Here is a 27,659-nt window from a genome sequence, read left to right on the forward strand (position 1 = left end):
CCAAAATGTACATGGTTGACTCAATTTATTAAGTGGATGACGTGTTATCAATGTTTTTGCAAGAATTAAATTTTATAATAACTAAAATTACGTAGTACAAATAATTGGTTAATTTCCTAGCCAATAAGACAAAGCATATGTTCTTTGGAAATTTGATTTGTTTAGGGTTTACATTTTTATTAGTATTTAAACAATACTGTAATGATACAGAAAATATAACAAGATTTGATACACATAAAAATTGCCACGTCACTTTACAACTTGTTAAATCTTTATTCAATTTGTATTAAGAGAAAAAAAATAGAAATTTTATGAATAGTGGGTTTTATTTTTAAATTTAGAAATTAAGACTAAAATTGTAAATAAAAAAAACTAGATAAAAAATGCATTTTCCCTCTAGTTATCATTGGTTCTGGCTTTGATATTCTTCCTGAACCTGCTAAAGGTTTGTACAATAATTGAACCTTTTTGAAACAGTTTAGATGTACAATAATTGGATCATTTTGAACAAATTTAGATCAGACAAGCAGTTTCTCACCTGTCTCAAACTAATTCAGAACTAAAACACATGTTTTTGTATCAAGACCACATTTTGAACTGTTTAAAACAGGTCAGAAACATGAACAAGTTTTAAAATTGGTTTTAAAAACAGGTTCTATTGGAACATTGATGTGAAGATGGAAAGAAACTGGAAGGTTTGAAGATTAAACATTAAGTTACTAAACTTTGATTTAGTATTGTGTGAATTGAAAAAATAGAGTGTGGATGTCCCACATAAAATAGAACACACACATTAGTAGTGTTTAAATAGTGGTATTTAATTTTAAATACTTGATAATGATGAAAATAATAACAATTATTTTTTTTTTATTCATGGATATCACTTCACATAATTTTAGTTTATGTTGGTTGTGATAAGATCGAGAATCCAACAGAATTTCATATCTTTCCTTCATTAGTGAATTTGTTTCTTTTTGAACTTATCCGATTAATTAGTTTGTTAATTGAGTTGATACGTGGGTTGCTTAATTTTTAAGTTTACTTAATTCTTAAGTTTCTCCAAATTAGTTACAAACTCTTCCTATAAAATGAGAGTTCACCTAGTTCAAAAATTACACCAAAGAGTTTTATTGAGTTGTAGGGAACTCTTTCTCTCTTCTCCCTTGACTTGTGTTGACGAGTCTTTCTTCTCTTCATCTCCTTTTTTCTGTCCCTTCGGAATTAAGAGTGTTCTTAAGACCATATTCATTTTTTGGTTTAATGTCCCTTTGGAATAAAGAGTACTTTTAAGATCATAGACCCTATTTGGAATAACAATGTCCCGTCGAAATTAAGAATGATCTTAACGGTATATAAAAAAATTATTTTAATATTTTTCTATTTGAGGAGAAATGGTGTGGTGTCACCATATTTGAGTGGTCGTAGTGCCATATTGATGTTTTGGAGAAATTAAAGTTAGAATAGTGGTAACACAATATTTGAGTGGTCTCAACACCATAACAGAGTGGTAACAATACCATATTAAAGTGGTTTCAGTATTAAGAGTGGTCTTAGTACCATATTTGGAGGTGTAATTCTCGAACGGTTTTCTACAGTGCAGTAGTTAATTGAACAGTTGTAGCTGAGCTTGTTTTATCCTGGAGGCGACGTGGCTGATAGTCTACCTTGCACAATTTTGGGCAGTACCACGAAACGTCTTAAAGAGAGCGATCTGGTCGTGACTCAACCTAGTAACAACTACGGTAGATAGTAGAATTTGGAAATCCAAATACAACAGTTTGGAAACCCAAAAACAATAATTTTAAGACGTTTTAATCTGCTATGTCTATCATATAAGTTACTTATTAAGGTTAAATTGTCCTTAAGCAATTAAGGATAAATCAAACTATAAACGTACATCTTTCAACTGAAACGATAAGGTGATTGTTGTTTCAAGCAACAACACAAAAAATTGAAATACCCTAAATCCGTTTGAATTTTGGAATGTGAGCTGTCAAGTACTCTTGTTACAAAATAGTAACAAGAAAATAAATTGGTTTTGTCTTTTACCAAACAGTAACAAGAATTGATAGAGATAATGTTCTTTTTGATAAAACATTAATGTCTCTTTCATGACGTCGTAACGCCCTATTTTATTATTTATTTATTTTATTGAGTTTAGAGTCTTTTTATAATTTAATCAATTTCTTTTGATGAGTGATATTTTTGTTGTGTAATGATATTTATTAGTAGCCCTTATTTTATTATTTAGTGGAGGAATATAATTAAAATAGAATTATGAGGTTTGAGGGGCAAAATTGAAAATAAGGGAAAATATGTAGGTTAAGGAAATAGAAAAGGTTAGAGTTAGAAAAGGGAGAAAAGGGGCAGAATTGAGAATACGTGAAAACTGTCTTTTTGGGAGAAAAGGGAGAAAATGAGAAGTCAGAGAAAGAGAATAGGAGCAAGCTTGTAGAGTCTGAAATAATCTAATCTAAGGTAAGGGTGAGACTATCTTTCTCTAATAATGGGTTGTATGATTCTGAAAAGGGGTTTAACATGTTGTTTTGTTAATTTTGATTGTTGAGAAATTAGGTTTTGAAATTAAAATTGATTGTTGAAAGAGTAGGTAACCCAATGAATTAAGGAAATAATTGGTGTTCAGGTTGTAGAATAATCATAGGTAGAGTTTTCTATCAAATTTGGGATTTGGGTTGATGAAATTGGGGTTTTTGGAGTGAAAACTGGTCTGTTCTCGTAGAGATGTCTGTCACAATTCGCCACGGCGATTAGCCCAGTTCATCGCTCGCCACGGCGAGTGATTGCTCGCCATAGCGAGTTGTTCAGTGGTGAAAAATTATGATTTTCTAAAATAATGTTTTGGGTCATGTTTTGTATGGTTTTGAGTGCCTTTTCATGTTTAGAAATGTTTAGACAAGTTTTGGAATCAAATTTGGGCATAGGGAAGTTAAAAATGGGATTTTTGGATAAAAAAATGTCAAGTTCCCGAGAGCTATCAGTTTTAACTCGCCACGGCGAGTACCTTGGTCGCAGGCACGGATGCACGTGTATCACATTGGGGTCACTTGACCCCACTCCTTACTTTCTATTTTAACCAATTATAGCACGATTTTGCATTTTAACCCCACTTTGAATTGTATGTTGACCCCACATAACCAAACTAACACATTGAAGGTAAAGCAATGTCATGTTTGTAAATTAATTTTAAACTATATTTGTTAAAATAGTAGTATAACTCTCATACTTTCTACTGCATTTATAAAAAGTGAATTAGTGAATTGAGAAAACATTGGCATTTAAGTTTTAACTTTCAAAAATGGATTTTTCATTAAAACAAAAAGAAAATGCTCCCAAAAGGTTAAAAGAAAATTCAGGTTTCACGTGGATTTATTTTTAAACTGAATTTACAAATGAAAGTCTAAAATTGAATTTATTTTTAAATTGCTTATGATGAAATATACTAGAAATTACTAGAGAAAAACATGGAAATTTGATCTTTTTAAACACTTTTCTAATTTAGATGAAAGGACTAATCTTTCAAGCAAGGTTCTCGAAACTATAAAACATCTTTTATCCAACATTGTATTTACTTTTGAAGTTAGCATTACTAAAAACGAGCACAAAAAATACTCAAACATTACAATTGCATGTGACGACGAGAATTGTTGAAAGGAGTTTCTTTGCTATGAATTTTGTGAAAAAAAATCGAATGCCTAATTGTATGGATATGAAATTTTGAATTATTGTTTTGTAACATTCATAGACATCGATATATCTGGTAATCTCTGATTTATGGTAACATTTATATAGACTAATATATGATGAAATATTTTTTGTAATATCTAATTTTTCTTAATGATAATGATGTCATTATTTTATTAGTTTTTTTTTTCTAAAGAAAGAAATTATTTTATTAGTTATAAATTTGTATATTTTGTATAAATATTTAAGATAAACAATATTGACCCCACTTATTGAAATTTCTGGATCCGTCACTGCTTGGTCGCCATAGCGAGTAGTCCATATGTTGACCTCGCCATAACGAGTAGATTGGCTCGCCTCGCGAGTTGTTCATTGGCAGCCTGCCCTGTTTCGCGTACTTGTGTCTGTTTCACACGTTTCTGTTTTGAGTTGGTCTTCGGTGTAAACGTGAAAGTTGTTGATAATTGTGTTATCTTTCTAGTAGCCTTGGTTTGATGTGAAAACCTTTTGTGGATAATTTTATATGTTTTTACGAAGATGTATGATGAATTGTGGTTGTTTAATATGATGCCTATATGATGCTATTCCTAGTAATGAATTGTGAGACTATGAAGTTGTTGTTGTTGTTTCTGTTGTTGTTGTTGTTGTTGCAGCATTGGTGGTGTCAATGCATGATCATTTTAAGCGAAGGGGGCTGTAGCCTGACATGTCGAATTATGACATTAGCGAAGGGAGCTTTATGCTCTGTTAATGTTGTCGTTGCATTGTTGTTAATGTTGTTGTTGCATTGTCGAGTCGTCGTTGTTGCATTGTCAAGTCAATGTTGTCGCGTTGTTGAGCGAAGTTTTGTTGATGAATTGTTATTGAAGTTATGTGAAGTAATGTTGTTGATGTACTGTTGGTGATTTATGTGGTTAAATTCTTTTAATGAATTATATGCTTATTATTATTGAATGTGAAATCTCACCCCTTCTGTTTGAATGTTGCCTCTACGTGGGTAATGTGCAGATAATCAGGAGTAACTGCTGATGTGAGTTGATTCTTCGTGTCATCTTAGGAGTCGCTCTGATATGTAACGGGATGGGGACTTTGATGTTTATTTTCATTGTTACGTATTTTTCCTTATGAACTTATTGTTGGACCAATTTTGTTGGATTTTAATGACGTTGTTTATGTTGAGGCCTTAGTGTCAATTTTGTTGAAAGAATAAATATTTTCCGCTGCGACGTTGTTGAAAATTATTGGAAACAGATGATTTAAATAAAGAGTGGATTTTAACTCTATTTGTGTTAAATAATATTTTGAAGAACGAAATGCGACATCCTATTTACGATGAACTCTGATTTGTTTTATATTATTTATATGTTGGGAAACGGGGTGTTACAGATGTAGTTTTCAAGCAATAACAAGAATTGTCATAAACTTATGCAACTATTTACACAAATGGTCTAGGTGGTTTTATGGCATAATGGGTATACAGAGTCGCAAGTCAGCATATTAAAATGCAAGAATTTAGAATACCAATTTTCCCTTGATCCTAATGCTAAGGTTTGAACTTGTTGCATGTTATAAAAATAAGAAAGAATCTAAATTTCAGATTTCTATTGAATAAGATTGAGTTGACTCATACTTAAAAGAGACTTGTGTACCATGCATTCTTGTGAGAAAGACTGCGTCTTTGATGGTATAATCAATCCAACAATCCAGAAATTACACAATTAATCATAATTATGCGCATACATTCAAGTTCTCCCATTTCTATTCAATTATATAACAATCAGCTTCTGAACTAGGCAACTCGCCTCACGAGTACATCTACTCGCTATGGCGAACTCAAGGATTGGATTACTCGCCGTGGCAAACTCAAGGCGAATGAGAAAAAGGGTGCTCTCGGGAGTTTTGACATTTTTCTCACTAAAACTTCATTTTTAAGCTCCCTATTCATCATTTTAATCTAAAAATTGTCCCAGTCCTCTCTAAAATCATCTAGGCACTCAAAACTATCCATCTTACACCTTATAACAACAATTTGAAAATCATGATTCTCACTCACTAACTCGCCATGGCGAGTGGTTCTGCTCGCGAGGCAGGCTATGAAGATTGCTCACTTGCGAGGCGAGACAAGCTACTCGTCGGGGCGAGCGATGAACATCAGCACGGACAGAATGCAGGTTTTTCCCCAAAATCCCAATTTTCTCAATTTCACTCCCCAAATTAGTTTACAAATGTAAAACTAAGTGTTGTATGCAACCAGAACCTATTTCTAACATCAAAACAACAATCTCTACACTCAATTCACTCAAAAACCCAATAATCCAACATAAACCCAAAATCCCCAATTTCTACCATGTTAAATCAAAATCAGAATTCAATATCTATTCTACTGAAGCAAACTTCACCCTTACCTTAATTCAGAAGGACAAATGCACAGAAATTGGATTCTCTTGGCTCTACTTGGCTCTTCTCCCTTTTCTCCCAAAACTTGTCTGTTTGCACGTAAAAGCAGTTCTGACTATTTCTTTCCTAACTCCCCTATACTTAACTCCCCTTTATTTCATTTAACTTCCCCTTAATTCTATTAGTTCCTAATTAACTCCCCAACCTCCAAAATAATAATAATTCTCACATTATTCTAATTAATATTAAAATAAACTATATAATAAAATAATACACACCACATAATCAACAAATATTATTTAAAATCATATGAAAGACTCTAAATAAATCAAAAATAAATAAAACAACGACTAGGGCGTTACACCTCATGCCCAACTGATGACTCTATGCGAGAGGTGGCATCCCGAGACCAGCACCTTTCACATGCCCTTGGGGGAGATGACTGTTGTAACGCCCTATTTCTATTAAAACAATTAAACATGCGAATAATTCATATATTCAAGAAATAGACGCTACTTTCACCAAAATTCAGAACCAAAGATCGGAAACTAACATGCATGCATACATAATCTCATCAGTCGCAGCGGATACAAAATTCATATACGACGAGCATACATGTCACGTGATCTCAAAAATGCATAAGCATAAAACTCTCCAAGTCCGACACATGGACAAAATCTCAAAATATAAAATAATCCAACAAGATCTAGAGCTGTCATACAAAATCCCTAGATCAGAGCCGACTCTATTCTAAGACCCGATAGTGGAGAAAACTCCCACTATCCACCAACATCAGGAACTCACCAAGCTACTACTCCTGCACAACGTCTACTCACCCATACATGCAAGTAGGCGGTTAAAAATCACTGGGGGTGAGTATTACATCAACATAATCAATAACACAGAAAAGCAGGAATAGCATAATCCAATATCGTGCAATGAATCAAATAGATAAATTCCATACATACATTATCACCACAATCCAAGTCTCACCGACATATATTCAACGAACACATCATCATCAATAATCATCATTCACAATTCCACCACTTTCATGAGTTTATCAATTCACATAGTTAATCATGACATGACACGACAATCCATCAAATACAAATATCACCATTAATCACTTACAACCACAAGTACATCAAGTAATTTCACAACTAGGACTCATGTCACCTCATGATATGATCCTAGACACAACATATATATGCATGTGGTACCGATCATCACCAATATTTAGGCTGTCACCCATCATCACCAAAATCATCACCAATTGGATATATAAAAATATCCGTCATCACCAAAATATGTATGCATGAACATATGACTCAATAATAATGCATATGTCCACACAACAACTCACCATATCATCACCAATATTTATTTGCATTTATGCAATCACACCAATGATTCATCACCTCATGCATAATTAATACCATATCATAGTAAACAATGTATATGGACTCACCAATATCATCTCATTCACATAATTCATATCAAATACATGATTTGCTCACATTCCAAGTAAAGAGAAAAATACGTCACCTTAAGATAAACATCACATTCGACACTCGACTATCAATCAAATACTTCCATATAGTCATACAAAACTAATTATGAAAGATTTATAAGGTGATTGGCTTTAAAGGATATTTTCATCAATGTTCGTCTCTCTTTGACATTTCACAAGAATATTCCATTTTCGAAACCAAAATCAATTAAAGCTCAAGGAAACCAATCTCAATTATTTTCAGTAATCATATAATCTCTATTCTATCTTAATCCCATTCCATTTCCTTGAAGATCCCATTTTCCGAAAAAGTCAACGTTCTTGAGCAATTTTCAAAGTTAAGTTTTGATTTCACAAACCAAGTCCAAATTTCATTGAAGGAGATGTTCCAGTAGGATTAAGTATGAGACTAATGATTATACAAGTTAAAAGAAGTGTTTTAAGAAGTTCGGATTGGCCCTAGGAAGTTCGGAACAAAAGTCAAAAGGTGCTGAAACTGGGCACGTTCGCTTACCCGTTTGCTTAAGCGAACAGTCATCAGACAACAACTTTGCAGCGTCGCTTAAGCGACCATTCAAAATTCTACAGCAAAATGTTACGGGTTCTACCCCTTTTTCACCCAAAACTCCCAATTTTGATTTCCCGATACCCAAACATGCTTCCAAAGATTGTTGATAGGTCATATAACTCACAAGGATACTCAAAAACACATTGAACATAAAAATCAATCTCACTTTTAGCCAATTCACCAAATTATCCATTTACACAAAAACACCAACAACAATCCAAATTCTCATCATCAATTCATGAATGTGCAAACCCAAGTCATGATTCATCAACAACAACATCAATTAACAACAATAACATCAATTGAACATGAATCATATCTCAATTCAACAATCAACTTAGCAAAATTCACCAATTGAGCACAATTTCATAACTTGACATTTATACATACTTTGAAACATGTAATTTCACCAACAATCATACAATTATCATCAATTCATGCATACAAACATAACATCACAGTTAGAGCACGAATTTAGCAACAATTATCCACTTATTCAATTCAACCCATATTCATACAACAAATGAGAAATTGCAATAAATGAACATGATTATGATGAAGACTAACCCCCTTACCTTAGATAATGATTAATCCAAACCTAGGCTTCACTTTAGCTCCTAAGCTTACCCCAATTTGATTCTTCAAGCTCTTCTCTCCAAACCCTTATCTTCTCTTCACCCTTTCTCTCTCTTTCTCTCTCTAAAAATATCTTATGAAATGAAATGAATGATATTTTCCAATACAACTCATATGGTATCTCCCTTAATGGGCTTAACTTAGTTTCTAGTGGGCTTAACCCATTTCTATTCAACTTGCAAAGTTTCTTCATATACAATGGTATAACATAAATAACGGTAAAACATCACCAACGGTCACTAACGGTAAAATCTCAATTTACTTTAGCAACTTAATGAAATAACTATTCTCACTAATCACTAAAAGTAATTCCCACCAAAATTATAATTTTTCCCGTTCTCACAAAATGACCAAAATACCCTTCTAACACAGAAACCCAAGAAAATGCACCCAATGATGAATAATCACACACAAACACACATAAAACACATAATAAAAGTAATTAAAATAAATCTAGCTAAAAATCGGGCTGTTACAACTGTGACCTTGGATGATGTCGCATGTCTGAAGCATCTTCAGATTGAGGGGCAGATGTTGAGCCATGGGAAGAAGATGCCGAGACATGAGGGAGCGGCACTACTTATGAGGCACTTGGGTGTGTCGCAGCATGAGGCAAAACAAATTTGTGGGCAGGAGTACGGTGGGTACATTAGCTACCCGAGGCTGAGGGACTTATATACGAGGTACCTTGGTAGGGCCAACATATTGGCTGATACGGAGGATCTAGAGGAGCTGGAGGAGCGGGAGAGGGTTAGGACTTATTGTGTGAGGTGTTACCTTCTCTACTTGGTTGGATGCTTATTGTTTGGCGATAGAAGCAACAAACGCATCGAGTTGGTCTATCCAACGACCATGGAGGACGGCTACGCAGGGATGCGTAATTATTCCTCGGGAGGGATAACACACACATACCTATACGACAAGTTAGCTGAGGCGTGTAGGCCTGGAGACAGAGCTCTTGGGGGGAGCGTGAGACTGCTCACTGTAAGAAACTTATAAATGTGAAACTTAACTTTTATTTTTTTGTTATATTTTTTCGTGTGTAATAATTTATAAATGTGATTTGTTTAGTTTGTGCAGGCATGGTTTTTGGCGCATTTTCCTGGCTTTTACAGTGTTGATCCCAACACTAACTACATGGAAAACTATCCGGTTGCAGCGAGGTGGAAGCTTCAGAAAGGGGTCACGGAGATGGGGTCACGTATTGGTCACTACTTGATCGTATACAGTTTGATGACGTATCATAGGGGCTATACGAGGAGAATAGAGAGATCCAGGATTTTGAGGAGGTTTTATGGTATTCTGGCTGGATAATGTGTGGTGTTCGTAAGGTGTACCGTCACTTGCCCGAGAGGGTTTTGAGGCAGTACGGATACGTCCAGACCGTCCCCAGACATCCGAAAGATGTTGTAGAGCTGCCACCACCTCACATTGTGCAGGCGTTCATCGACTTTAGCACTCACACGCTTAAGGGGGCCGATTGGGGTGAGCAGGCAGGAGAGCAGACATGGCGGATGGCGGATGGCGATGTTCTATGGTACACTATGGTGTCTCACCCTCAGATATTGCCACCTCTTCCAGGAGATCTTCCGAGGCCAGCAAATGAAGAGCAGATCATTGCACAACAGTGGGAGCGGTATGAGGCGAGAAGCTCACTTGACACCTATGACATGGTTTTTGGCGCTGTTACCTACGCTGATGCGCAGTTGACCAGGAGGAGGTCATGAGCATGACCCCTCAGTAGTGGTTTCAGGCCATGAGCCATATGAGGGAGCAGATCGCGCCAATTATGACCAGGAGGCGAGGATAGAGACCGAGGAGGAGGCACCAGGACCAGGACCAGGACCAGTAGTAGTATTTTGTTTTTTAGGACTTGTTTTTTAGTTTTGGTGTTTTCATGACATTGATTCGTATCTTTGTACTTTGATGACATTACTTCTAATTCCATGAGATTTTTTACTTTGTTTAATGTATAAAAATGTTGGTTTAATTAAGTTGTGCATTTGCGCCAATTTTTTTGTGATTTGAACCGTTATGATGAATTTCAAACGTTTGTGTAATTTGAACGAAATGCCGGTTTAATTTAATTATGGAAAATTGTAAAAAATATTGTATTTTTCTTGTTAATGTCTCAGTTTCAACGTTGTATGAATTATTTTACCTTTCGAAATGCTCTGCTTTAATTACAGGTAAAAACTGCCCGAAAAATGGCTTGGAAATGTTTTAGAATTATGAAGAGCTCATTATCTGCATAATTTGTTTTGCTCAGCAGTTAACTCCCGAGGTTTTCCTCGATAGTTAAGTGCCGAGGGGGCAAAAAAGTAAATTACTCACGTGCCACAGCTTTATCATTGAGAACAAACCCTAGGGGGTGTTTGTTTGAGGGTTACAAAATTTATTCCCAGGAATTAACTTACCCAGGAATGTAAAGGGGAAATTTTTATTCCTAGGAAAATACAGAAAAAAGTGTTTGGTTAATTGTTTAATTCCTGGGAACTTCTTTTAAAATAATTCCAAGGAATAGAAAAAATATGTTTGGCTGCAAGGTAGAAAACCTGGGAATAAACATTATAATTACACAAATGCCCTTATTATATAAACCATAAATCCAACGTGTGTACCATGCTCTCCTTCACTTCTAAACCATTATTTTTTAATAAATTGATTATTGTTCATGTGTAGACACAAAAAATGTTCAAAATTTTAAATAGAAAAGTAAGTAAATTAAAATTTGAATTTGAATCAAAATTAAGTGAAGATAAGAAAATACAAATTTGTGGGATCAAGTATAGAGTTGCTTATTGTTAATCACCATTGAAGTAAAATTGATTGAGGTTGTTTAGAAATTGCTTAAATAGAATCCCGCAAGTGGATGGTTGGATTGAACATCTCATATTAGTCGTCCATCCTAGACCGAACATCGAGGTTTCAAAACAAAAAAATATTGGATCTTCAAGTTCAATGCCAGTGGAACTTATTTATACATAGTAAAATAAAAAAGAGTGGTAAGGAAAAAAAAACTATTGGAAACAACAAAAATGACTCAATTATTATATATGCAATTACTTTTGCAATGACTCAATAAAGATAGTGTTCATCCCTCATCCATCCACTACTAAGACATCGAGTACTATTTAGGGAGTTGTAACTTTTAAAGCTCCAATCCAACTTATACATATAAATCACAAATTAACAAGCAGATCAACTTTTTCAAAGATAGAAAAAACTTGCAGCAATATTAAAATCAAAGCTTGCTATGTGTTTTTAGAATCCAAGGCTAAAACAGTGCTGAGATTCATTGGATACATATAATCTATTGTGCCTGATAAAATCTGTTGAACAATCAAGCTGTTAGCCTTTTCAGATGGATGAAATGCATCCCAAAATGCATATTCGTCACGGTTAGGGCATAAATTAGACAGTGGTGTGCATAGCCCAAGTCCATTGTAGGGTCCTTGACCACAACATGCTATCTGTGATGTAACAAATCCTGCATATATAACCAATACTTTTTTTTATAAGAAGGTAATATTACCATAAATTTAATAGTTATGCTACCATTATATTGTATATTAAATTACTCTATATCATATGAATATGATTAGTATAGTTACCATATGCTTGAGGATTATTGACGAAGTCAAGGGCCATTTGCCTTGTGTTGGCTCCCATGAATACATTTGAACCAATTTCATTGTTGAGTTCTTGAATTATTTGAATAAGTTGTGGATTGAACAAAGCTGCTGCACGTTGTAGTTATGCTAGCAAAACTTGATACAATGTTCTAGTTCATGTCAATAAAAGAGAAATGACTAACTTGTTTTTTATGACTTTTATTGTTAGGATCTTTATCTTCTTCTCGTGCACAGCTCGATCTTTTGGAGCAATTTACATCTACAAGCTCATCAGTCACTGGTATGCAATCTTTAAATCAGAATCAATGAAAATGTTTAGTAGAGAAAAACAAATTGTTCAATGGTTTTGCAAATCTCCAAAGTGATGCAAAGTGATTCATATCATTGAAAATTTAAGTGATATAAGAAACATGGTATGATAATATATATATACCAGAGAATGAATCCCTGGTTTCAAAACTTTACATTACCTTCACATGAAACTGGCATGTGTTATAGCCCAAAATTAATGCCTATGAAGAGAAATATAGACACGTTCGTATCAAATAGTTAATTTCCTATTTCTTCCATACCCTGATCTCTATGTTCATGTGTCACTACTGATATGATATCGCACAGACTGATATGGGAGCATTTCTGGTTTCTAGGTTATGAAAGTGATGGCAGCTCTCAGCGATTTAGAATTCAGGAACAGCTTGAACAGTTGGTTGGAGAAAGGGATGATGATTTTAGCCTTCCCATAGGTAAAAACTTTAAAGAAAGTGAGTGCAACGTTCTTAACAACTTCACAAAGGAGAAATATCAAGAGACAGAGTTATCTAAATGAAGTGTCTCAAAGGAATGATTCAACTTTTTTTGCAACTATAGGAGCATTTGTGCTTCTTCCAGCTCGTAACAGGAAATCAGTTAGACTGAAAAAGCAGATAACAGAAAAAGCAGCTACTAGAAATCCAATATACTTAAGATATTGAGGAAGGACAATATGCATCTAACAAAAAAAGCAGTTACCAGAAAAAATATCAGAGATTACCAAGGATATTGAGGAAGGACAATATGCATCTTAGGATCTCACTCTAAGTCACTAACGAGCAACCGGCCACGATTAGAAAAAAGCAAAATCAAACATCTTCTAAAAGTCTGGCGACAATTAGATAAGGATTTTGAGATACAACAAAAATAGCACACAATGAACTTATCCTCAAATGGCTTGCTGCACTTGAATTACTCCTAGGCGAAACGAAAACAAACAAGACAAGCCCTCCACCTCAATTTAGAAACCACCAAAATATCGACCACAAATCTGAGCTACATAATATCAAAAATCTAGCGAATTCTATCAGCAGAAGCTGCTAATAATTGCCACTGTCCAGAAGTAAAAAATACTAGAAATATAAATGGCATCAATTAGATAGTGTGAACCAAGACACCTGCACACTGCAAAATCATCGAAAGTCTGACATTTAAGCCGTAATAAAAAAAACACTTTGCAGCAAACAAACATCAGAATAACACAAGGCGTCAACAGACACTAGCACATCAGAAAACTCTCTGCAGCAAACAAACATCAACAAAAACCACAACACAACAATGTTAAAGACAAAAAGTGAGAACAAAAATCATAAACAAGAAATTAAAGACAATGTCTTTAAATAAATTAAAGAAATTACGCTTTCTTATAAATAAATTCAAAGGATAATTAAGGTCATTACACAACTACTAAAGACCATAATACGAATACAACTAAATAATAAAAGGAATTAAAGACAGTGGCTACTGAGTTTTTTTTTACCAAATTCAAAAAGCGTAGAACATTCTAAATTCTACCTAGAACCATTGTTACTCAAAACAATGTCCACAAACCGCTTCCTTAATCCAGGAGTATCCATTGTGAAAAAATAGTCGCAAAGATTATTGTCTTTGGTGATAAACATACCAGCCATTACCACTTCTGCATCAGACAATCCTTCAATTTCTTTTAAAATAGAGACAATTTGGTTCCTCCTATCAGCTGTGTGTTTTTCGTGCACAAAACAAGAAGTAAAGACTTGTTTCATATTCTCAACACCATTAGCATAAATCTCACCCAATTTGTTCAATGAATTTGACATGCTATCAGAAGCATCATCATTATACTTCACCCTTTTTCCCCCACACTTTCCGGTCCTATGATTAGTAGAATCACGTGGAGGTTGGTTTGTTAGATTTGATCCCGGAGCAGTAATGTTAGTTGCGGGTGTTTCTGGCACCTGCGACTCAAAATTCTCATCATCATCATTCAAATTAATTCTTGATCCGCCCTCTTGTGTTGATTGAACATTTTCCTTCTCCATCTCAATGGTCATATCAATGATATCTTCTGTTACACTACCATCTGCTTTATCTTTTCCAAATACAGTATCCAAGCTATCATAGTGTGGAAATGGTTTTTTATACAAGCCAACTGCGGTAGGGTGAGACTGCGTTAAAGGAAAAAGTGTTTAGAAATATAAATTTAATGCAATAAAAATTATCATGAATTTATCAATTGTGGAATAGTATATCTTATATTACCTTGCACCATTGACGATAAATCTCCTTCTCTACTATAATCATCTTTTCAGCATCATTCCACCCAAAACCACTTGCACCTGGACCCAACATATCTTTGATTGCAGAATATTGTCTTTTAAGCAGTTTCACTCTTGATTCAATATGCGGGGTAGCTTTTAGTGTGCAACCTGGGAACTTGTTTTGAATATATTTCTCCAACGCTTTAGTATACCCAGGTTTAAATGAGTTTGCATCAGCCTTCCAACCCTCGTCCACTAATTTCAACAAACCTTCCACTAATACTCCATCTTCTTCAGGGGTCCATTGTCGCTTTGTGATTCTAACATTTTGATTTTCAGCCGACCCTTCCATCTATTCAACAACTTAACAAGTGCGTGCATGTCAAAATATATAAGAAGAAACAATAAATAAAACCATATTACAATTACATATTTTACAAATAAAAGATCATAAAAAGAAACAGATTTGATTAATAAAACTTTTAAATCAAAGTCAACAGTACACTGAAAATAAAAATTGCAATCAAATTGAAATGTCAAATAAAAAAAACATGAAAATTTTCAATGATTTTCACCTCTCCACCTATTAAATATATCTAATGAAAAACTATCTCTCCATTGACTCCATGTCGTACTTGGCTCCACAATAGTTATCATGTCACCGGACATGACTTCATTAGAGAACTCATCATCTCCTAAATTCAATTCCAAAGGATCCAATGTCATTTCTTTGCGAATATGATTATGTAAAAGACAACAAGCTGCTATTATTCTTCCTTGAGTTTTTACAGGATAAAATGACTTCTCTCTAAATATAGCCCAACGTCCATTCAAAAGTCCAAAACATCTTTCTATTACATTCCTAGCTGAAGAATGTTTCATATTGAAAAATTCTTTAGGGGTAGATGGTTGTAATCCATTCCTCCACTCACTAAGATGATACCTTTGACCTCTATAAGGAGTAAGAAATCCTTCTCCATTCATGTATCCAGCATCACATAAATAATAATACCCTATCATAAATAAAACAATAGTTAAAATCTATAAACTATGCAAGACATGTTTTATTTTAATATTAATCTATGCTATTGTACCTTGAGGAACCTTTAAACCATTTGGTCGAGAAATAGCATCTCTAAGGACTCTAGAGTCAGCAGCTGATCCCTCCCAACCAGGCAAAACATATATGAATTGTAAATCTGGCGAGCATACACCTAACACATTTGTAGCTATCTCACCCTTCCTTGTCCTATATCTACTTTTGTCAGCTTCAGGCACATTGACCTTGATGTAGGTGCCATCAAGAGCTCCTAAACAATTTTTAAAGTATTTCCATCGTTCGTCTGTGTTGCCCTCCAAAATTGGTTTAGGTTGTTTTAACAATTCTTTATGACACTTCAAAACTGCCAATAATACATTACTGAAATGCCTACTAATTGTTTCACCAGACCTAACAAATTGTCTTCTAATCATTCTATTCTTAACATGGTGTGCCAATATATGTAAAAACATAGCCACCAACTCCTCCACACACATGTGTCGAGTAGGAAGCAAACCACCAATAACTTGCAACATGTCACATAGTTTGTGGAAAGCAGCTCTATCCATCCTTGTATTTTCAAGGCAAGCCAAATCACTCATGTAAATAATTCTACGAAAATGGACTTCTCTAACTAAACTTCTTTCATAAAAATTCCATGACCTTTTTCGCTTTTTCAAACGCTTACTTAACTCAAGGTAGCATAACACAATTGTCATCAACATAAAGTAATTCAACATCTCCATATATATCATAAACATTGCTATAATTTTTTTCTTCCTGTCACGCATTTCCATCAAATGTGTCATGATAAAAAGAAAAATTGCTGCAGGTCATAATACTTTATTAGAAAACAACTCATTTTCCATTAAATGTGTCATGATATAAGATGATTCAAATATAAAGATATAAAAAAACAACTCATTTTCCATAAACAAGAACAAGACAGTTCTAAGATTAGATAAGGTAGAAGGTTTTGTAACTATTTAACATGTCAAATTAACATAGTATGATATAGGAAATGCTTATCTTCTATTTCAATTTGTTATTTTAAATGGAAAAAAATTGCAGGGTTGCAGGAAAGATCTATAAATCCTACTCATAGGCCAAAGATATTTTGTTTAACAGTACTCGTTACTTACTCACATAAATCGTATAACCAGGGAAAAATGACTCATGAAAGTCTTCAGAAAATAAAATAGGGGCTAAAAAAACACACAAGACTAGAAAAGCATGCCTCTACAGTATCCACAGTTTCATACATAGTTACAATTTCATACACAATTACACACACCAAACATTAAAATATAAAAACCATAGAACAATAACCTAGTAGATTGATGCATTTGAAGACAATTCCAAGAAATAAAAAAAATAAAAAAAAACAGAATTGTTTGTCATGTATTATGCTTTTGGATTTAGCTTTAGCCAAAAAACCTAATCATCATTGCACTTAATGTTGAATTATTATTACAAAACTACAAATATAGGAAAATCACAAACACAATAACCATGATAATAATGACACCCACATTTCTTCCACAGGATCAAAATCATCAACAAGGTCAAACAAACCATTTTTGCTAAAAATTATTCAGGCATCTAAGCAATAAGCAGAAGAAGCAATAAGCTCAATCAGCAGAAAAAATTAGAGAAATTAGAGAAAAAGCAATAAGCAACAACAGCAGAAAAAAAGAAGAGAAATTTTATCCAATCACCAAATCTATGTTGAGTAATGGAAGAATTGAGATAAAATTAGATGGTACCTTGAAGAGAAGAGTGAAATCAAAAACTCAATCAGCAAGCAGTTGATGAACACACAAAGATCATGGGTTATCTTTTATATAGAAAAACATGGGTGAAAATGTTTAGCGGGAATCAGAGAAAGAATAGCGGGAATGGCAAGGGCAAAAATGGTTTTTTATTGAAGATCATGGGTTTCAATTCCTGGGAATGAAACTTTCCCAAGCTATTTCATGGGAATAGAATGGATGGAAAAAGGGTTGAACGTGGGGGGAAAATGGGGGAGAACGTGAGTTTACTACTTTCCTGAAAAAAATGTATTCCTGGGCATTTTTGTGTGGTTCCCATCTACCAAATAAAGAAATATTCAATTCCAGCCTTAGATTCCTAGGAATACATTTTCATTCCATGAAACAAACACACCCTAGTATTACTTTCATAAACAAAACAAAAAGTTCTTCTTTTCGTGTCATGGATTCCATCAAAAAAAGAAAAATCATGACAAAAGAATACGAAGGACGTGCAGTGGGAATCGACCTTGGAACAACCTACTCATGTGTTGCTGTGTGGCTTGATGAACACCAAAGAGTTGAGATTATTCACAATGATCAAGGAAATAGAACTACACCTTCTTTTGTTGCTTTCAACAATGATCAAAGATTGATTGGTGATGCTGCCAAGAATCAATCTGCCACTAACCCTGAAAACACTATCTTTGGTACGTAAATTTCTGTTTCTATTCTTTGTTACTTCATGTATTTAGGGTTTGTTTTATTAACGATTTGAAAAAAATTGATTTTAAAGTTAAATAATTTAGAGATTTCTTTTTATAAGAAGTTTTTGTGTTTGTTCATGATTTTTTTTTTTTTTGAAAACTCGGTATCTGATCCAAGAATCGACTAATCCGAGTGGACCGGCCACTTGCGGGGCCTGTTTAAAGCCAGAGTAAGCTCTGTATGGACTTAGCCCACCGAAATTGGCTCCAGAGGGAATCGTACCTGAGACCTCAGGAGGAGCAAACTCCAAGATCCCAAGCCAACCACTAGGCCAACCCCAAATGAGTTTTGTTTATCATATTGAAAAAAGCAATGCTATTATTAACCACGAATTAAAATAAACGAAAACCACAAATTGTACTAAAGTGATTTTCACAAACATTATTTTAATATAAAAATAAAAAACAAAAAAAGTAGCATTTGGTGGAATACAAGCCATCGTATAGTGTAATTCGTATTTTCCGTGGATTCAGTTTCGTGGGAAATGGCATTTCCCTATTGAAAATCATGTATCGAAAATGATTTTTAAAGAAGCTACTCAAATGCAGTTCTGTAGGAATCATCAATACGATGTGATTACAAATTTACGACGCCAAGATGTCACAGTTGAAAACATTATTTTAAAACCCTTATTAGTATGCAATTGCTATTTTATTTGGACAAATGAATGATGTGAGTTTACTATTTTTTTCAGATGCTAAGAGGTTAATTGGTAGGAAGTTTAGTGATCCGGTTGTTCAAAATGATATAATGTTGTGGCCATTCAAGGTTACTTCTGGTGTCAACGACAAGCCTATGATTACCGCTAAGTGCAAGGGTCAAGAGAAGCACTTTTGTGCCGAGGAAATATCATCTATGGTCCTTACAAAGATGCGAGAGGTTGCAGAGGCATATATGGGGTCACCAGTCAAGAATGCCGTTGTTACTGTGCCGGCTTACTTCAATGATTCTCAGCGAAAGGCCACCATAGATGCTGGTGCTATTGCTGGCCTTAATATCATTCGAATAATCAATGAACCTACTGCTGCAGCTATTGCATATGGCCTTGACAAGAGACGTGATTGTGATGGTAAGCGAAATATTTTTGTCTTTGATCTGGGTGGTGGTACTTTTGATGTGTCTATCCTTACAATTATGGGTGATGTCTTTGAAGTAAAAGCCACCGCAGGAAACACTCACCTTGGGGGAGAAGACTTCGATAACAGAATGGTGAACTATTTTGTTGAGGAGTTCAAAAAGAAGAATAACGTCGATATCAGTGGGAACCCAAAATCCTTAAGGAGGTTGAGAACTGCCTGTGAGAGGGAAAAAAGGATACTCTCCTTTTCTTTTGTCACCACTGTTGAAGTAGATGCTTTATTTATGGGAATCGACTTTTCTTCATCAATCACTCGTGCCAAATTTGAGGAAATTAATATAGACTTTTTCATCGAGTGTATGAATATTGTTGACAGTTGTCTCAGGGATTCAAAGATATACAAGAGTGATTTATGCGTATCAACCCAGATGAGGCTGTTGCTTATGGTGCAGCTGTTCAGGCTGCTATTTTGAGTGAAGGCTTTAAGACTGTCCCGAACTTGGTGCTACGAGATGTTATCCCATTATCACTTGGTATTTCAGTATATGAACATATCATGAATGTTGTGATTCCTAGGAACACTTCCATCCCTGTCAAGAAGACTAAAGGAGGATATTATACAGCTGAAGATAATTGTTGTGTCTCTATTGATGTATATGAGGGTGAGAGAGCAAGAGCTAGTGACAATAATCTACTTGGTTCATTTTTGCTTGATTATGTTCCAGGTCCGCGTGGTCAGCCCTTGGAGGTATGCTTTTCCATTGATGAAAATGGCATCCTGACGGTTACTGCTAAGGATATATCTACAGGCAATATGAACGCGATCACCATTACTAATGACAAAGAAAGGTTATCAATGTTAGAAATTGAAAAAATGATTAAAGAAGCTAAGGAATACCATGTCGAAGATAAGAAATTCTTAAGGAAGGCCAAGGTAATGAATGCATTAGATTCTTGTGTTTACAATATGAAGAACACTTTAAAGAAGAAAGACGTTAATCTCATCCTCTCCCCTCAAGAAATTAAGAAGATCAGCAATGCAATTACTTTTGCTATGAATTTGCTTGATAAGAATAATAAAGAGAAAGAAATAGATGTTCTTGAGGGTCATCTCGAGGAGCTGGAGAGCATGTCGAAACACCTGATATCAAAGACTAATAATTTTATTTTTCTGTGATAAGATTTGAAGTGATGTCTTGCTTTTGAAAGTGCTGAATGCAAACTTTTAGTTTTATTATCATTATCTAATAGCATTGAAGTTTATGATAATGTTTCTGTTTAACATTTACTCAATTTTTTTTTGTTCTGTTTTCTGTATTGTAAACCATGCTAACTCTATTCTAGTTTTCTGTTTCCTTCAAAGCTTGTTTTAGGATCTGCATAAAGTAAGGTCACATCAACATGAGTCGGTAATCCATGATTAGGTGTTTATTTCATTGGTTTGGACATGTGCAGATTTTGAATCACTTTAAACAAAATGTATACTGTCCCACTTGCTTTAAATATGATTCAGAATTGTGGGCTGCCTTAGATATCTATGAAGATTATATAAAGCAGTGTCCCCTTGCAAATACTATGATAATCTAAATCTGTTTTTAGCATTGACATGCATTGCATCATTATCACCATCAATGTTTTCACTCACCGCTCGATCGCTGAATTTATACCCTTGCATCCTAAATAGTAAACACCGAAACCAAAAATCACAGCTAAATGAAATTGAGATTTCGCTCCGCTTTCTATTGATGAACCATACTGTCAAACGCCAAACCACCTATCAAAAGCTTCACTGTGCAATCCTAACTCCCATGCATTCCATTGGATTTAATAACCATTGATTGCAAGTGTAAATGAATCCATGTAATCTGCTATTTAACCATCTCCAAGATAGCAATTTTATTTCTTCTAGCCATGATTCCACCGATCCATTTTTGTCTCTAAATGTTTTCTCCATATTACCCAAATGCAAGCAAACCAGATGACGCTGAACTTTTCTGTCAACACCCTTCCGCTATCGATCAGCCCCTTGAATTGAATGAAGTTCTGCTTCACTGTGTTGTGTAAAACAGCAGATACATTCAAACCTCTGAAGCTAATTTGCATTCAAAAAATAAGTGAGAAACATTTTCATCCATTCTACAAACAAACGGAAAAAACTTTTGAGATTCGTTCAAGACACCTCTTTTAATTAAGTTGTCTCTCAAAGGTATCCTATTTTGCAATAACCTCCACACAAAAACTGAAACTTTCAATGGAATTAAACCATTCCTCACCGCAGCAAGATCCCTTGAATCTTCAGCTACATACTCTCCTATAATCGTAGAATACGCTTCTTTTACCGAATATCCATCTCTCGACCAAATCCACTTGTCTTTCTCATATTCATTAATCTGTATCAGCTGCACCTCATCTTTTAACTTTGACTCTAATCTATTTTCCACTTCCGATAAACTTCTGCACCAGCGAAATACCCCTTGACGACTCTCTACCTGATGGAGCCTTGAAGAAAGAAAGAAGGTAGACAGGTAAAGCATACAAAACAGAATTCAAGAGGACAATTATACCACCAATAGATAAGCGTCTATTATTCCATTTGGACAGACGATTCCTCACTGCATCCACAACCGGTTTCCACAATCCCTCTCTACGACGATTACCAGCTCTCTCTAGCAGATGAGCTGATCTTAGTACTATCTTAGCTGCTTCTTCTTTAATCTCAGAAGGAAGTTCATTGCTTTCCTTAGTATTCCAAAAAGCAGTTTCAATGGATATACTGAAAAGCAAGCAGGAGGATATTGTGCATACTGTGCTGCTTGATATTTTTGAATAAAGATACCTTTCATGAAGGATAGTTGGTAACTTTGTAATATAACGAATACTATGTGTGCAAACATTATTAGGACCAAATATAACTGTGGCCATGACCTCCTTCCTAAATAGAAATGATGACCAATTCACAAATAGCTTACACATTGTTTGTGGAGTACCCGAGATGATCAAATTTTCAACAATAGTATTAGCATTGTGGGGACTATGGTTCAGCTAGTGACAAGTCCGATAAAATTAGCTACTCCCTCTTGTCACGTTTATAAGTCACTTTTGCTTTTTTAAATTTATTAATTTAAAGAATTTGAAAAAGCAAAAGTGTGGCTTATAAACGTGTGATCAATTATTTAATGAGTCTGTAAAAGCAAAATGGCTTATAAACGTGACAAGAGGGAGTAGCTAATTTTGACTGTATGGATTCCGAAAAGAGTACAAACAATAAACATGAGATTTAGTTTAGACGAGCCCCACCAATGGTTAGAGTGAAGAAGATGTTTGAGGACATATTCAGTCTAAACTATCTGGGACTCCTAAATTCCTTCTATGTTAGCTTTCTGATCGAAAAAACACTTGAATGAATATGTTTTGATACTATTGTTTATTTCAATTGCTTTTTTGCTGATATAAGGATGTTTTATATATTTTATCGGTCTATTCTCCTAGGTAGGTTGAACTCCTTGCTAGATGTTGAAATTTCTCCATCTCTTCCCATTCTTTCAAATACACCTACCCTCATTGTAGAATGATATTGTGACCACTCAAATATACCACCATTCTAACATCTAACTTCTACAAGAATTGAAGAAGAATACATTCTTAAGATCATTCTTAATTTTCGAAAGGACATTATACCTCAAAAGAGACTACGATCTTAAAAATTCTATTTATATCGAAAGGACATAAATTATCACATAGATTATGCTCTTAAGACCATTCCGAATGAACATTATATGTGGAAATGTTTATGGTCTTACGAACACTCCTAATTCTGAAGGGACAAAAAATAAAGAATACGAGAAGAAAGACTCGTCAACACAAGTCGGAGAGAGAGAGAGAAGAAAATGATTTGAAGTTTCGAAATACTTTTCGGTGTATAGAATGTACTATGTCAGCTCTATTAATAGAAAAAATTTACAACTAGATAGAGAAAATTTACAACTAATATGTGAGAAACTTTTAGAACTAGTAATTATATTAATTTGGGAACAAGTAATTCACATATTAAATCAAATTAAGAAATATCTTAAATTGAGTATCAAAATATATTATATTATATTGAGTGCGAAAAATTTATATTATATTATGTATCAAAATATATTTCATATCATGCACAAAACTACATTGATTGCATGCCATAATATTTTAGATTGCATACCGAAATATTTTAGCAAAACTCGGAGATTAAGAAAACACTTTTTAATAATCTTTAAATTAGTTATTTAATTAAACATTTCCAAATAATAAAATATATAAATATATATTTTTCGCTAATATTTACTTTATTCACATAATTATGTATCCCCTTAGAGGGACACTCCCACTATATAAACACTACTAAGTGTGATCAATCTAAATGGTGTCATTAAAAAAAAAATTATCATAAAATAGAATAGAAAAACTCGTCAACAGAAGTCGGAGGGGAGACAGAGAGAAGAAAATGATTTGAAGTTTCGAAATACTTTTCAGTGTATAGAATGTACTATGTGAGTTCTATTAATAGAAAAAATTCACAACTAAATAGAGAAAATTTACAACTAATATGTGAGAAACTTTGAGAACTAGTAATTATATTAATTTGGGAACAAGTAATTCACATATTAGATCAAATTAAGAAATATATTATATTGAGTATCAAAATATACTATATTGAGCGCGAAAAATATATATTATATTATGTATCAAAATATATTTCATATCATGCACAAAACTACATTGATTGCATGCCAAAATATTTTAGATTGCATAACAAAATATTTTAGCAAAACTCGGAGAGTAAGAAAACACTTTTTAATAATGTTTAAATTAATTATTTAATTAAACATTTCGAAATAATAAAATATATAAATATATATTTTTCGCTACTTTATTCACATAATTATGTATCCCCTTAGAGGGACACTCGCATTATATAAACACTACTAAATGTGATCAATCTAAATGGTGTCATTAAAAAAAAGTTTATCATAAATGGTGATTTGATTATGATCGTTAGTTAACTTTGCATTGCCATTTGCCATATGTAATTTTTATCTTATATTTGATCTTGATAAGCCATGTGAATTGTTTCATTTTGTTTATTCTCAAATGTATAGAGGATGATACTCACATTACTCGTTGAACAAAATCCTATCAACAAACACAATTTTTATGTAACGTGCACAACTCCAAAACATGATCTTCCCTAGAGAAATCAAGATCTGCTTGAGCGAAACTATATTTTAATTGTTTCATTGTGATAGCTTGGCCATCTTTGAGTAATTCCTTTCTGAACCACAACAGATCTAGCTTCAGCAAAAAAAATACAAATGTGAAAACATGTTAGTTGCTCTTCTTCGATCTCTTAGTAAAAAAATCGTCTAGAAAGCTTTCCAAATTATATAGGGGCTATATCCTGACACACGTTCACATATGCAATAAATCACGTGAAACTTCTTTATGTTTGGATGGCTAATTATTATTATTGTTGGAACATGTGTGGAAATTGAATTAAAAGACAAAACACAAATTTTCACGTTGGGTAGAACTAGTGTTGTGTGAATTGAAAAAAGTGGATGTCCCGCATCGGATGGAACACACGCATTAATATTGTTTATATAATTGGGGTGTACATCTAAAGAGGTGCGTAATTTTGTGAATATAGTAAGCACTAAAGAAAATATATATTTATATATTTTATTATTTTGAAATGATAAATTAAATATTTAATTTTATTATTATTCGAAAGTGCTTTCTTAGTCTCCAAGATTTGCTAAAATATTTTGAAACACAATTTAGAATAATTTTGGGTCACAATCTGAAATATTTTGGTATGCATCTAATATATTTTAGTGTACAATCTGAAATATATTTTGGTATATAATATAATAGATTTTTTTACTCAACATAATATATTTTGGTACTTAATTGAGATATTTTTGTACTAGATCTAATATGTGAATTACTTATTCCCAAAGTAATGTATTAATTGTTCCCAAAGTTTCTCTCTTATTAGTTGTGAATTTTCTCTATAAATAGTGAACTCAGGTAATGCATTCCACACACCAAAGAGTTCAATTGAGTGGTCGAGAATTCTTACTGATCTCTTCTCCCTCCGGCCTGTGTTAACGAGCCTCATCTCTTTTTTCTGTCCCTTTGGAATTAAGAGCTCTCTTCTCCCTCCAGCTTGTGTTAAAGAGCTATTCTTCTCATCTTTTTTTTCCTATCCTTTTGAAATTAAGAGTGTTCTTAAGATCTTAGTCTCTATTCTGTATAATGTAACCACACAACTTTTTACCATTAATACTGAATCGTAACTATATACCTTCGTGTTTATCTTCGACATAATATTTAATTAAACACTGGTCATTCTCAATACCATCAATTTACCAACCATAAATATCATAGTTTTTCGGATCAGGAAGCTAATAGAGAAGGAATTTAGGAGCCCCAGGAAGTTTAGAAAGTTTAGATTGAACATGTCCTCAAACATCTTCACTCTAACGATAGGTGGAGCTCGCCTAAAATAATTAGTTTAGACGAGCCCTACCAATGGTTAGAGTGTATAAGATGTTTGAGGACAGGTTCAGTCTAAACTTCATGGGGTTCCTCAATTACTTCTCTGTTAGCTTCCTGATCGGAAACACACAGTTTTCCGGATCGGGAAGCTAACAAAGGAGGAATTTATGAGCCCCAGGAAGTTTAGACTGAACGTGTCCTCAAATATCTTCTCCACTCTAACCATAGTTGCAGCTCGTCTAAAATCCTAAGTTTAGACGAGCTCCATTAATGGTTAGAATGAAGAAGATGTTTGAGGACATATTAAATCTAAACTTCTTGGGTCTCCAAAATTCCTTCTTTAGCTTCCTAATCGAAAAAACACTTCAATAAATATGGTTTGATAATATTGTTTATTTCTATTGCTTTTTTGGTGATATTAGGAGCTTTTTATCTATCTATTGTCCTTGGTGGGTTGAACTATTTGCTATATGTTGAAAGTTCTCCATCTCTTCCCTTTGATTCAAAAACACCTACCTCATTCTGTAATGATATTGTGATCACTCAAATATAGTGTTACCACCATTCTAACATCTAACTTCTACAAGAATTGAAGAAAAATACATTCTTAAGATCATTCTTAATTTTCGAAGGGACATTATACCTCAAAAGAGACTACGATATTAAAAATACTATTTATGTCGAAGGGACATAAATCATCAAATTGATTATGCTCTTCAGACCATTCGGAATGAACATTATATCTAGAAATGTTTATGGTCTTACGAAAACTCTTGATTCTGAAGGGACAGAAAAAATAGAATTCGAGATGAAAGACTGGTCAACACACACAAGTCGGAGGAGAGAGGGAGAGAGAGAGAGAAAAGAAAATGATTTGAAATTTCAAAATACTTTTCGGTGTATAGAATGTACTATGTGAGTTCTATTAATGGAAAAAATTCACAACTAAATAGAGAAAATTTACAACTAATATGTGAGAAACTTTGACAACTAGTAATTATATTAATTTGGGAACAAGTAATTCACATATTACATCAAATTAAGAAATATATTATATTGAGTATCAAAATATATTATATTGAGTGCGAAAAAAATATATTTTATTATGTATCAAAATATATTTCATATCATGCACAAAACTACATTGATTGCATACCAAAATATTTTCGATTGCATACCAAAATATTTTAGCAAAACTCGGAGAGTAAGAAAACACTTTTTAATAATGTTTAAATTAATTATTTAATTAAACATTTCCAAATAATAAAATATATATTTTTCGTTAATATTTACTTTATTCACATAATTATGTATCCCCTTAGAAGGACACTCCCACTATATAAACACTACCAAGTGTGATCAATCTAAAAGGTGTCATTAAAAAAAAGTTTATCATAAATGGTGATTTGATTATGAGCGTTAGTTAACTTTGCATTGCCATTTGCCATATGTAATTTTTATCTTATATTTGATCTTGATATGC

General features: G+C 33.7%; 3 protein-coding genes and 2 pseudogenes across 3 annotated transcripts; 2 read left to right on the top strand and 3 right to left on the bottom strand.

Annotated features, from left to right (window-relative positions):
- Positions 1–11,914: 11,914 nt before the first annotated feature.
- Positions 11,915–12,665, bottom strand: LOC120577167 (GDSL esterase/lipase At5g33370). The gene is made up of 2 exons (XM_039828255.1): positions 12,431–12,665; positions 11,915–12,306 (listed from the first exon to the last, which is right to left on the bottom strand). Exons 1-2 carry the CDS (start codon positions 12,486–12,488, stop codon positions 12,071–12,073), a joined length of 294 nt encoding a protein of 97 aa, XP_039684189.1. The 5' UTR covers positions 12,489–12,665; the 3' UTR covers positions 11,915–12,070.
- On the top strand, positions 12,650–13,422 carry LOC120576969 (uncharacterized; annotated as a pseudogene).
- Positions 13,423–14,271: 849 nt separating this feature from the next.
- Positions 14,272–15,352, bottom strand: LOC112416587 (uncharacterized). Its single transcript, XM_024770836.2, has 2 exons — positions 15,002–15,352; positions 14,272–14,907 (listed from the first exon to the last, which is right to left on the bottom strand). Exons 1-2 carry the CDS (start codon positions 15,350–15,352, stop codon positions 14,272–14,274), a joined length of 987 nt encoding a protein of 328 aa, XP_024626604.2.
- A 209-nt stretch (positions 15,353–15,561) lies between these two features.
- On the bottom strand, positions 15,562–17,014 carry LOC112416588 (protein ANTAGONIST OF LIKE HETEROCHROMATIN PROTEIN 1-like). The gene is made up of 2 exons (XM_024770837.2): positions 16,095–17,014; positions 15,562–16,013 (listed from the first exon to the last, which is right to left on the bottom strand). The coding sequence occupies exons 1-2, from the start codon at positions 16,846–16,848 to the stop codon at positions 15,562–15,564; spliced, it is 1,206 nt and encodes a 401-aa protein (XP_024626605.2). The 5' UTR covers positions 16,849–17,014.
- Positions 17,015–18,280: 1,266 nt separating this feature from the next.
- LOC25498036 (heat shock cognate 70 kDa protein-like) lies at positions 18,281–20,813 on the top strand (annotated as a pseudogene).
- The last annotated feature ends 6,846 nt before the right edge of the window (positions 20,814–27,659 follow it).

The sequence above is a fragment of the Medicago truncatula genome, chromosome 7 (genome assembly GCF_003473485.1).
Source record: "Medicago truncatula cultivar Jemalong A17 chromosome 7, MtrunA17r5.0-ANR, whole genome shotgun sequence".
In the NCBI taxonomy this organism is placed as follows: domain Eukaryota; kingdom Viridiplantae; phylum Streptophyta; class Magnoliopsida; order Fabales; family Fabaceae; genus Medicago; species Medicago truncatula.